This window comes from Leptosomus discolor, chromosome 5 (genome assembly GCF_034619465.1).
Source record: "Leptosomus discolor isolate bLepDis1 chromosome 5, bLepDis1.hap2, whole genome shotgun sequence".
Taxonomy (NCBI): Eukaryota; Metazoa; Chordata; class Aves; order Leptosomiformes; family Leptosomidae; genus Leptosomus; species Leptosomus discolor.
The window spans coordinates 926,955-939,939 of NC_141395.1; the positions used below are offsets into that span (position 1 = coordinate 926,955).

The 12,985-nt window shown below is 49.1% G+C and overlaps 1 protein-coding gene across 1 annotated transcript in view; it reads right to left on the minus strand.

Moving 5' to 3' along the window:
• Positions 1-239: 239 nt before the first annotated feature.
• Positions 240-12,985, minus strand: part of GPD2 (glycerol-3-phosphate dehydrogenase 2) — a 59,801-nt gene continuing 47,055 nt past the window's right edge. The window contains exons 9-17 of the mRNA XM_086465453.1: positions 12,177-12,370; positions 9,442-9,576; positions 9,020-9,195; positions 8,383-8,514; positions 7,751-7,909; positions 5,554-5,666; positions 5,380-5,458; positions 5,163-5,261; positions 240-1,782 (exon numbers count right to left, since the gene is read on the minus strand). Coding sequence (XP_086321579.1) covers positions 1,657-1,782; positions 5,163-5,261; positions 5,380-5,458; positions 5,554-5,666; positions 7,751-7,909; positions 8,383-8,514; positions 9,020-9,195; positions 9,442-9,576; positions 12,177-12,370 — 1,213 coding nt within the window. The 3' untranslated portion in view covers positions 240-1,656. The remainder of the gene's footprint in view (positions 1,783-5,162; positions 5,262-5,379; positions 5,459-5,553; positions 5,667-7,750; positions 7,910-8,382; positions 8,515-9,019; positions 9,196-9,441; positions 9,577-12,176; positions 12,371-12,985) is intronic.

Consider the following 12,985-nt stretch of genomic DNA (forward strand, 5'->3'; position numbering starts at 1 on the left):
CATTTAACACGCAAAAACCACCTGAAAGGCATTTTCTCCCCCGAGATTGCCTCCTTCCCTCCAGCTTTTACCAGCTGTTGGGCTGACAGAAACGTAACCATTTACAGAATTTTCAGTGAGGCTTGCTCTTTTTCCTTTTTTTATTTTTTTAATCTACTATTTGTAAACCCTGGAATTTTTAGGTTGGTTTTTTTTTGTTTGTTCGGTGGTTTCTTTTTTTTGTTGTTGGTGGGTTTTGTTTTTTTTTTTTTAAGGGCTCTGCCTCTTTGCCAAACACAACATCTGCACTTACTAGGCTGCACACCAACACTCCTCAGCATCCCCGTTTTGTGTATGTAATCATTTTCCCTTTCAAAAGATCAACGAGATCTTTGCCGGTCATTCCTGCACTGTTACTTTCCATTAGCGAAAGTGGTGACATCAGCTAAAACACATCAGGTTTTACACAAGTAGAAACTCTGACACCTTGGAACTGAAGCTTGTTTTGAGTCATAAATTGGTATTTCTACTCAAAGCATACAACAGAATGACAAACTCATCAATAACCCATTGTTATGTTTTTCCCTTCCTTGCTCTACACGAGGCAGAAATCTTCCATCTGATCCTGAACCTCCTCAAGCTAACACCAGAAAGGCAAAGAGCCAGATACAGTGTTGTTGGAAACAGCAAGTGAGGTGGTCCTGTTTTGTTTTTTTTTTTTCACTAATCTGCTGAATAATAGCCCTTTCACTGTTACAGAAAAGTTAGTGGAATGCAAAACAAACTTCATTGTTTCACTTCGTGTCTGAGCATTTTTAAATGACCAGTTCAGTCTGTTACGCTCTCAAAACCTGCCGTGTTCTACCTATCGCCAGTGTTTGTCCAAAACTGGAAACAGTACGAAGCAAATTACAGCCTAAAACATCACCTGCCAGACAATGCTAGTTATTAGGGGAACCTTATTTTTATTAACAGGGGAGCAAGGAAGGCTGTCCCCTAGCTTTTAATGAAATTATTAGCTTGGGTGATTAATCAATGTGTCTTGCAGTTTTCCGGCTTCACACCGCTGATATTTTGTCTGGCCAAGTGTTGGTACCACTGAAGTAACAGAGCCCTGGGAAGAGCAAACCCAAAACCACCTACAGAAGGAAGGCTCACACCAGTCCTTCACCGTAATCACCACCTCAGAAGTGCCGGTTGTGTTCCTTTTGGGATACTATCTCCACCCCAGAACACCAGCTTTCCCCCCCTGCTCTTTGTCGAAGAGGACAGATCAGCAGCTTTTAAATACTGAACACATATTTGCCAGACCCGATGCGATACGTTTTAAGGCTTCCTGAGCACCGCTTTCTTTCAAGGTAAAGGTGACACAAACACCAAGGACCAAGGCAGCGTGTGCACGTGTGCCTGTGTGCGCACCCAGACCTCCCAGACCGCGCTCCTGAACCCTTGTCAACGAACCCCCGTGTCTGAAGAACACCCAGCCCGAAAGGCCACATGCTGGAGCATTAAGAGCTGAACAGAAAACCGTTAATGACGGAAACAAACGCACCAATGTATTTTTGCAAGAGCTACACCGACGGGCAGACGCTGGTCATCTCGAGCGAGCACGGACAGCCAGAAGCGCTGGAATGTTCCTCGGCAGAGCGCGGCCGCGAGCAGACGTGGCGCTGGCACTCACAGTCCCCCACCGCTCCGGTCCACCGGAATCACCACCCGCTGGCGCAGGTTCTCCTCGGCAGTCTTCATCAGCACGGCCAGCCGGCTCCCGGAGACGTGGCCCTTCTGAATGGCGCTCATGAGCTTCGGGGACAAGAAGGGGAGCATCCCGTTAGCTCGTTTGCAAGGTCAAGGACACAGGGGGAGGCACGGCCCCCCACGGGAAGCAGCAGATGAATATGCAGAACTGATTTTTCCGTATATAAAGCAGAACTGCTGTAGGGTTTCAAAGACTTACCTCAAAGCTCATTCACATTTTCCAGAAGTATCAAGAAAGGCTTGGGCAAGGATGGGTGACAGGAAGGGTGGAAGTACCAAACACAGCCCGTTTGGAAGTAACAGTGCAGGCAACCATCAGCATCGGGGTTTTTTCAGTGACATTCAAGAACCTATCTGTTTCACAGGTGCTTTCTTTTTTTTTTTTTTTTAAAAATGTAACTAATAGGAAAACACTATTCCTGATCTACTGCTGACCCCAGATCATACCCTTTTTCATTCATCTGCCCTTCTTTGTAGAGATAGCATACTTGACTTCCACAATTCTTTCAAATCCAAATTCCTTTATAGACTTTTAAAACTAATTTGCCTTTAAGTCCTTGAAACTGGACTCAGCTCTATCCTAACGGGCACACACTGGCGCTAAGATTTCAGTTAATTCTTTTTTATCCCATGGATAAAGTGAGCATTAGACTCGAAATTACATGCAGTCAGCTTGTCAAAGACTACGATGGAAAGCAATCGGCACTTCCAAAACGCAATTTCTTACTCCCGTTGAGCGCTAGGAATCCTTCAGATTTCTTCCCTTCCATAGGAAAATTATTAATGATACCTGCAGCTAGACCTATGCAGATGTGGTATCAACCCTGTCAAAGCTGGAATGAGTAACCGTGAGGGGAAGGGACAGAGGGGAAGACCCAGCCCCGGCTGGAAAAGCCTCCCCGCATTTGAAGGCATTTGGATTACCCTGTGCAGCCCTGAGGCAAGGCAGGTGGCCGAGCTGGGAAGGAGAGGACCAGGAGCAGTAGCTACAGCCAGCGAGGGAAGCCCACCATGGCCTTGGCTTGGCGTTCTCCCTCGCCTCCCTCCCCACTTCCAGAGGGATCCCTGTGCACAGGCAGGGAGGTGAAGGGGGGAGGCACTGCCCTCGCACCCCTGCGTCCTGCTTGACCACACACTCGACCACCAGCCTGGTGTCTGTCTGCTCTGACTACGCTGCACTCTTTGGGAAGCGACCACAGACCAGACACTGATCCTCTGGTGCGCCACGAAAACAAGAGTTTCTGCTACGCTGGCCCGTCAGGACCCCAAAGGGAATCTGCTGTTGGGAAAACAGCTTCCTCCTGATTTAACACGGGGGTTTTTTTGCCTTTACACACCAAAACTAGTTCCCAAGGCCCTCCCCTCCTTTCTTGAGGATACACGACAGCAGCACTAGGCTGCTGTACACAGAGAAACAGCCGCTGCCCTCGGACGGCTCCGTGCGCAGCTGAGGGCTGCCAGAGCTCTGCCTGCCTGCCACGGTGGAACGACCCGGTTGTCCGAAACGCTGACCGACGCGGTCCGCCCTCCCCTGGTGGAACACCTGCGAGCGCCGCTGCCTGCCGGGACCAGTTCTCACCAGAGCGCTATTTGAGTCGCCCTGGCAATCTGCAGCTGGCCAAATGACAGCACTTGGCACGGCTCCGCTCCCCACCTGGGCAGCCCCGCAGCCACCCTGGTACAACGTGTTCCTACAGTCGAATATAAACGTCCACAAATATTTGCACATGGCTTTCCACAAGCATTCTGCAGTAAAACGCAATTACTTGAAAGTTTTCAGAAAGCAAACACGGAAGTATTGGGAACAGACTTAACAGATCCATTAAAAAAAAAAAAATTAAACAAACATTTAATGTATTTTGTTCCTTCCATGGCAACCTGCTGCTAATTTCATCACCACGCTCCCCCCTCAGCGCCCGGCCAGGCGGCAGCTCGGCCGTGCTGCGCTCTGCCTCGGCGGGAGGGAGCGGCACCGGCACCAGCCATCGCCCCGCAGCGCCTGGCGCCGGGCGTGAGGCGCTCAGACCGCACCGGGACACGCGTGGGGATGCCAGCGGCCACCGCACTGCACGCTTACAGAATCACTGAGAAACTACCCCAAAACAGAGACCTGTCTTCGGTGCGTTACAGGTACCGTGACTTAGGGCAGGCAACCCCTAGCGAGACTGTTCAGCACGGTAAAGCAAAAACCCCGGAGAGCCACCAAAGACATCCACAGCAGACGTAATTACCAGTTGTTTCAGCTTCTTAACCACGATGTGTCCAAACCAACCACGTTACAGTTCAGCACAGCCCTCCCAGCAAACGGCGGGTGACCCCCCACCGCTTCGAAGTTTTCACATGCAAAGGGATGTCAGAGGGAGACCCTTTTCAATAGCCAGAAAAGCAGCTGTGATTTTCTTTTCTGTTTGAATACATAAGCATAAACTCCCAAAGCCATTGTTTCTTCTTTCCCCTCCATGGTTTTTTTCCCCCACTTCCCCCAAGTGCGTTTCAGTTACCCAGCTAAATTGCTGCATTTTAGGCAAATAAATAGTCCTTTTTTCTAATGCTGGACACAACCTGTGAAAATTTTCTGCATTTAGATTCAACAATTCTGCTCTTATCTACAGCTCATCTCGAGAGAGACAATTACCATTTCCTTTGCCTTGATCTTGTTTGTTTAACTTGACACAGTGAAGAAAGGGCTGACATTGACCAAAATCCCCAGCATTAATTTATCTCATGTTCGGCATTCATCATTGCCACCATGCAGGAAAGACATGGCAGTCACTTGAAATACCACCCCAAGAAAGACTGCACAAACAAAGCTGGCTGGCAAACTGCCCCCGCAAGAGGGGCTGGGCAAAAAACCCCTCCCCGTAGCACCCTCAGCTTTATTTTCCAGCCCTGCAAAAAGCAGATGAACGGGTTGCAAATGTCAGGTCTCTCGTACAAACTGAGATCACCAGCCCGGGAGCCCAAATGGGGTTACATGGACTGGACGTACTTTAACCTCAAGCTCGTTCTTTAAAGTATTCGAAATAGTTCAGAAACCACTGATCCCTGAAGAGACCCAGGTCAACGTCAGCGTGCGTAACTCTGCCATGTGACTTCCAACGGGCAACTGTACCACTCTGACTACATTTCAACAGCATTTCTGTATTAAAAAAGCCAAATTCAGGTCTGTGCTATGGTATACTTTGTAAATGGGACCTGTTCCTTGGGTCTCATTTTCTCCTCCCATGAAAAAAAAAACCAAACAAACAACCTTTAATTTCAGTGTTGCTCGAGGATGGCTCCGTGTGTCACCTACCAGCTACAGTGTTCACCCAAGTGACGCTAACCTAGTCACCAACCCAGCCCTTCAAAGAGGGGAAAAAATGAAATACACTCCCCTTTGTTCGTTAAAGGCACAGCTTCTCTTGGAACAGAGAGACACCCACCTGCAAAAACTCATTGAGCTCAACCTGTCCGTTTTTGTTCAGATCCACTTCATTTAGAATATCATGAAGCGTCTTTTCAGCAATTTGCACACCGATGCTCTAGCCAAAAAAAAAGCACAGAAGTATGTCAACTGGATTGTTCAGCATCATTTATGCCACACTCAAACTTAGATAAGAGGCTTAAAGAGGAAACCAAAAGAACACAAGGCAACGTTACCTCCAAGACACGCTGCACGTCGAGTATAGTAATAAACCCTTTCTTGTCCTTGTCAAACATGTGGAATCGCTTCTTGTACCTGCAAGATAAGGATTATCAGTGGGGAAAACTGCTCTCAGAAGAATGACAGGTATTAATTCCTAGCAGCATAGGGAACTCTTTTACTTTACTTACCTTTCAATATCTGAAGGCACTAGGCTGATTTCAGAGCTGTCTGTTAATTGATCTGATTTTACTTTGTAGCCCATTTCATAATAGAGAAATTTTTTAGCAGCTTCAAGTTCTTCCTACAACAAAAAAAGAAAACCTGTATAGCTGAGGAAGAGCACGTTCTTACACAATGATTGTTAATGCAGTATTTATTAGCTGCTTCCGCTTAACCAGAAGTTACATAAGATTCAAAAATTAAGCAGACAGTAGCTGAAAAGTATTTAAAAAGTAAGTGAAGTTTAGGCACTGTTCAGTCTTGAAAAGAGGTATTGAGTTTAGTAAAGACTCCTAATCACTGTGCATGCCTTCGGTCCCAGGCTGTGCATCTACCTGTTCCAGGAAGAACGGCACCGGCAGGTCAGGCCTACGAAGTGCCATTTAACTCACAGCTGGTACCTGAGCGCAGTGTTTCACCTAACTGTCCAAAATCAGCAAAAAAATGAGAAGGCTCAACACCAGGCTGGCTCTTTATGTTTTAAACTAGTTGTCTTGATGGCAGTAAAGTTAATTTATTACCTGGAAGTTTAGTGCAAGGTCTTCCACAGCCAGGATAAACACCTGGCACACACAGTACTGCAGAACAGAGTTCCTTCTACAGCGATGGGGACACCAAACATGGCTCTGAGAGCCACACGAGCACCTGCCACACGGGCACCAACATGGAACAGCCCCCACCGCAGCTAACAACCCAGAGTGAGCACGCCAGGTGACGGCCGCAGAGCGGCACAGCACTCCCAGGCACGCACACAGAAGCCACCTCATCCAGCAAAGACTTGTTCGTGGAGGCGCATCAGGAGACCAACTAAAGCACGCCGGGCTGCTCTGACGTACTTCAGCACACGCACACAAACCAGCCTTCGAGTCCCGACCCAACAAAGACTTATCTAAGGTCTGGCTCTCAGATCTAAACTGCAGAACGCTCTCCCGGGTAGGCACCGAACCGCCTCGGCCCTCCAGCTGAACTAGCGCACGTGCAAGACGGCTGTAAAAATGCAGCACTTCACAATGGCCCATGACAGGTTACAGAAGAGATGCTCAGTAACTCGGGGGGGGGGGTTCAGCCTCATTGGAAAGAAAAGGAGACCCTTCCAAAAGAAACTCCAGCAGACATTCGGGGAACACAGACTGCCTTGCTGGCACTAGCGAGCTGACACAAGCCACCCACGGCTTTGGGAGCCTCACCGGCGCGTGCAGCACTTGTGAGTTCTCCTTCCTGCAGGCTGGGTGAGGACAGGTGTCCCGGCTTTCAAAGCCTTTGCTTTCGAGCTTCCCGCTTTCTAATCTCTCATTACGGAAGGTCCCGCGTGTCCCGCTTGGGTGCGGCCTTTCCTCCGCCGTACTGTGGGCAGCACTAAAGCACAGCCTCCAGCGGCCCGGGCACTCATCTTGTCATGGAAACAGCAAGAAGTGACCATTGCTGCCTGGTGGGATGTGACGGTTGGGAAGGGGCAGGATCCGTGTCAGCAGGGGGGATGCCTACGTCTAAGCTAGCTACCCGCGGCGCTGCTGGTCTGCGGAGATCTAACGGGCTGCGGGGCGCAGCTCAACACCGGCGCAGCGGATGCCTTCGTCAGGGCACGTCCTCCGACCGCAGGCTGGGCGCTGCAGAGCGGGCAGAGGCCAGCTGGGACACAGAGCCCGTGACCAACACTGCGAGCGGAGCCAGAGGAGCCCCACAGGAGTCCCCGAGCACAGCCCCGCGGGGGGCGCAGGGAGCCAGCAAGGACCTCCAGCTCTCCTTCCGGCCAGAGGACCGTGCAAACGCAGTACCACCACCTTCCGAAAGACACAGCAGACAAAAAGGAGTGACACAGATGACAAGAGCCTCCTTTTCTGAGGCAGCTCTGTTGAAAAGGGTCAGTAAACAAAATATTTGAACAGGAACAGTAACAGGAACCGGACAGTAACACCAAGTCTGCTTTCATTTCCAAAGCTGGGGAAGAACAGGGCCCAGATCTTCCCTTGCCCCTCCACCCCCCGGGCGACACCAACTCACTGCACAGCTATTCTGATAAAGCCTTTATGATGAAACACGCCAAGTGAATCATTCTCCCGGGAAGAAAGCATCACTTGAAGTCTTCTATTCAGCTAATTTAGATCGTTAACATGGAAACTACTTAAGAAAAACAAAACAGTTTCAGATGAAAAAGGCCCTTTGTACCTTTTTTTTCTGCTCACTCCAGTTAAGTTCTTTCCCCATTATATCTACAATTCTTGGCAGGGCTTCCTCTGCAGCCTGCACATTCAGAAAGGCCAAGCGAGTACGTCGGGAAATCATATCCACCGCCGTGCGGGCATACTCTTTAACACCATAGACAACCTAGAACAATAAGGCAAGGGGAAAAAATGCAGATGAGGAAGCAGACAGGCATTGTTGGAAACGATGTTTAGCATTACAAACCGCACTGCTGGGCTGGCTGCACGAAACGCACTTGCTGTCACTGGTTCCCACCCAACCAAGAGAAGGGTTTGAAAAGCTCCCGTTCCCTTGGAACGTTTCATAAAATGCATCTGGGATCAAATGTGTGTACATGAAATAAGAAATAGACATCATATAATTTTTATAATTATATAATATTTAATTATATATAAATATATTAATATGCGTATGTATAAACACAAAAACAAAGCATGCTGCTCTGGGGAAGGGGAAAAACAAGAACAGCAAAAAAATCCGGACCTCACCAAAGGAAAGGGCTCGTGGAGATGTTTTACAGAGCGAGACAGACCTGCTCTAGAACCTGCTTATCCCAAGCAGGGAATCAAAGAACATTACGTAGCTTGTCCACATACCTCAGCTTCAATGTAAGGAAATTCAGATACAAGACGTTTTCCGACAATAGGCCACCTCTTCCCTGTCACTTGGGCTATTTTGGCCACCTCAAAAGCCTTGTCACCGTACGTCGAAGCTAGATGCTGAGCCACCTACGGAGTTGGAAACAGATCAGTGGGCTGGGGAAAGCACACCAAATGCACACGCGTGTGTCTTGTCAATTCTCCAGTAACAAACAGGCTGAGGAGGGTGTTAGATATTGACGGGGTGCGAGGAAACCGCCCGTGCTGCGAGTGGGCCGGACCAGCGCTGACACCGCCACGCAGGTACCCCTGTAACGGTGACTAATGACGCTCCAACTCTTCGGCTACGCTGCGCTCACATCTGCGATTCTGTTGGGCTCAAAGGAAGACAGACCCTAACACGTCGTAACATTTTAAAGCAGGAAGCAGTCAAGACTAGGAGGAAGGGAAAAGAGAAGAAAAGAAGAGCAATTACTAGAACTTATTTTTGTTAAAACTGTCTTTGCCCCGGCCAGATAATAAGCTCCTACCAGGCTCAACAGAGCTGTGAGGGAGTTATGCTGGCACTAGATTTAGTGGGAAAACAAAACCTTCCGACACAAACATCGGAGCATCAAGAGTAACCAAGACTCACCTCACTTTCAAGTCCATAGTCTTGGACCAGCCTAATGTAGAGAGTGGGACTCCAGTCCTCAGCCCCTTGTAGCTGCAGCCCAATGGTCTTACTGGAACCTGCCTTCAGATTGTGCGCCTGGATAGCTACGTCAATGGTGTCCTGCGCCATGGCACGGTAGGTTGTCCACTTCCCACCTGTCACCACACATTCACCTCTTTATTTGGGGAAAGCAAGCGGAATATGAACTCTGTACGTACTATATATATTTTGTAAATCACATTATTCTCACTCGACTTGCTCCAACAAGCCAGTCATGCTACCGCTGACAGATGATTATCGAATTATAGGAACGTGAAGGATTACCCTGTAACAAGAACAGTTTTGAACAAAATACCCTGGGGCAGCCCGACAAAGCTACACTTCAAGAGAACTTCCAGTACCTGCTATCGTGACGAGGCCACTGTCGCTAACGGTAACGATGTGATTCCGGGATATCGACTGCGTGTCTTTGGAGTTGGGGTCTGTGACCAGAGGACGAATGCCACTCCACGCTGCCAACACATCTCCTCTTCTCACTGCCCAGAACCAAAATCAGCCAAAGTCAGCCAGGAACTGATGGGCATTTATCTCGTATCCCTCCCGTGGTCTTTGTGGCATTGCCTCCGCGTAGGTACTGCTGCGGAATACGGACTGCACCACACCGTGCCTGTTAGCCGAGCACCTCAAAACGCTGGAGGAGATTCTCCACGGCAATGGAATAAGCTGAGCTACAGAATCAAACACAGCACTGCCCTGCTCAGCATCAGTACTATTCTCTAGCCCAAAGCAGTCAGGGACAGAGGGGTCTGGTTTTCACACCGGTTAAAAATCCAACAGAACAGACATATCCTGGGAACCGATCAACCAAGAGAGTTTCAACTGTCAAACTCACCAATCAGCTCAAAAAAACTCCAAACCCAAAAACCAAACCGTACCAAAGCCAACACACGCCCCCCAGCACCAAGCCTTCTGCTTGCTTGTGCTGACAGGACAGCCCTTACATCGCAGTTTAGAAACCAAACCAAAGTTGTTCCACACGAGCGCAAGGACTTCAAAGCTTCTCCTCTAGCTTGTAGGTTATTCTCCCAAGCTCTCCTCTTGACAAGCGACGTTTATCCGCAGCCTTTAGCGTAAGCGCAGTTACACCTACCCGAGGAGAAAACCTGTTGGCAGGGCTGCGGTCGGCAGCAGCACGTCCCCAAAGCTCGTACCCCACGCCAGCATCTGCTGCTGCACGGCAACCGAAAGGGCCCGGCTGCCTTGTCCAAAACCACCCAAAGGGAGTGCACGCCTCCGACACCACCGCCTCTTCCAGCCCTGCCGCCTCCTCCTCCGTACCCTGCTTCAGACACGCTGTCCCGCTCACAACCCGCCTGACTAAAGGGCCACCTACCGCCTCCTTCCCCCGTGCCACCCCGGTGCCGCCTGCCCAGGGGCGAGCCCAGCCCTAGAGCCAACCCTGCTTCTCACCCAGCCTGGCGGAAGAAAACCTGAAGGCACCCAGTAGTCACAAAAAGCCCTTCGCAGCTGTAGGAAGACACCCCAGCCTCCGAAAGTCACTCCTTTTTTAAGATGTAAACCACAGGACCAACAGAAAATGTAATGAAATTAATTTTCTTGCTTATTAAGTTTGCAATAGAAAAATCGACCGATTTGCTTTATACTGAAGTCTTTGGAATGTGGGTTTTGGTTTTTTTTTTATACAACTTTCAAATAAATGATAATTGAAAAATCAGTAAGAGGGTGTAAAAATATCCCCCAAAGAACACAAAATGGATTTCAGAAATCAATGGTGCTCTGCCAGCATGTTTAACCTGCCAAAATGAAGTGTTAATCACAGAAATAAGATACCATATTAGGTTTATAAACTAATGAAACTAGAAAAAGCAGCATGCGTGACACTATAATTAAACAGTTGGAACCCGTCCAAGCCTGTGTAAGTTGATAACCCTGGCACTGTCTCTGGCAGCAAAAAGGCAGGTCTGCAGCGCGCCGATACGGCCAGCGCCGTTGTTAACTCCACAGCAGGCAATCCATAAACACCGCTAATTGCCCGGGTGACAACCAGCGCGCACCTCGGCAGGGTTCGGGCACCAGAAGGAGCACTCAGAACTGCTTCTGTGAAACACCTCGCGAAACCCCGGTCCTACTCGCAGCCCTAACCCGACCGGCTCCTGCCCGGCCTACCCTCTTGTTTCTATCGACTTCTGCTCAAGAGACTCACGGGGACATTTCCCGAGGACTCTTTCCGAACTTCACACACACGGAGCCGCCAGTCGCCCCTTCAGGAGACGCATACCCCAGCACTTCCAAGTCTTCCTCAACCTAAGGAGGTCGCAATGTTCCTGACCGAGTGCTTTTCAGATTTATCTTAGCGCTGCTGCTACTACGACAGGAATACAGAAGGACAAATGCTTGCACGGAGTAATTTTTAAAAACCCCTCCCTACGAAGGAAAGCAGCCTCTCTCCTCCAAACCTGCCCCGAGTCAAAGCAGGCCAGCAGCTTACAACAGACACGTTCTCAGCGCGGTTACTGAAGGGAACAACTGCCACCACGGAATTCTTATAAATTCTCCTTTTTGCCCGTGATACTTTCCTCTCCCACTGAAAACTGACACTATTAGATATTTACCACATCAAGAAAAGTGAATGCTAGTAACAAAGTGCCTAGAAAAATGGAAATGAAAACAAAGAAAAAGGAAGAGTCGGAACACCTCTTCCTTCAGGAAAACCAGGTAAATTATGTGATGTGCCGGAGCTGATGCACGACTGAGCTGTCCCAGTTCTGCAAAACCTTGTGCCTGCCACCCAAGGAGACCGGGATGACTCGGCTGTGCAGCTGGACAGCTGGCGCCAGTTGGACGGAGGCTGTGTGACCTCTGAAGGTGCAGCTATTGACCGATTTCCATCTAAACGGCCCAAGGAGCGCACGTGTACCTGGAAAAGCATCGTTTTACAGCTCTGAAACACAGATGATGATGACGCTCATGTCCTGCTAATTTTAGGAACACCCAGGTGCACAGGAACCGTTCTTCCCAGACAAACTTTAGGCAGACAGACAGCACTGACTCAAGCTGAAATGCCACGGAGCCATCAGGACCTGCCCAGGGAAAAACCGCGCGGGCAAAGGCTTACCTTCCACATCCACGCTCAGGTAGTTGCGCACTTCGTTCAAAATGAAGTTTATATCTTCCTCCGTTGGTATCGGATGGGAGGTAACGTCCGTCGGGCTGTCTGTGGTCCCGGCGATAGTCATCTTCTCCCACGGCAGGAAGAAAATCACCCTGCCGTCGCTGGTGGCTGGGTCGAGCAGACCCATATTGTCCGGGCTGAAACAAAGAAGGGACGTGGTTCAAAACAGGTCAGGCACCACCAGGGATTCTGTTCTTGCACACCTGGTACCCCAGATAAAGCACCAGAACGTCACCTTTGTTCTCAGGTCAAACTATTTTTTTTTTTTTTTTTTTTTTTAAATAAAATAAAATAAAATCAGAGATCTCACATGTGGCCATGACCTGGCGTTAAACGGTAGCCGCAGAAGTTCTGAGGAATAAGGCCCTTGAACGGGATGCTCAGACGTCACTAGAAGTTGACTTCCTAAGCAAGTCAGCAGACCACAACCTTAAACTGAGCCATCAGGCCTTTGGCATCCCACACCTCACTCTGGAAAATCTTGCTCACTGGAATCTCAAATCCAAACATTTGAAAAATTTAAAACAGCAATTACTTGAAGCTCACTATGAAATGAACAACTGCTTCTCACCAAAAAAAGGACAATCATTTGCATCATGCCACGAAGAGAAGGCTGAAGCAGAATGCGTATTAAAATGGAGGGAGTAAGAACAGAACCCTAGCTCTGTTCTGATGTGCCTCAGTATCTCACAAGAAAAAGATGAAAAATTATTAACCCAAGCGATCAATTATCTACGCCCTAAACAGAGGGC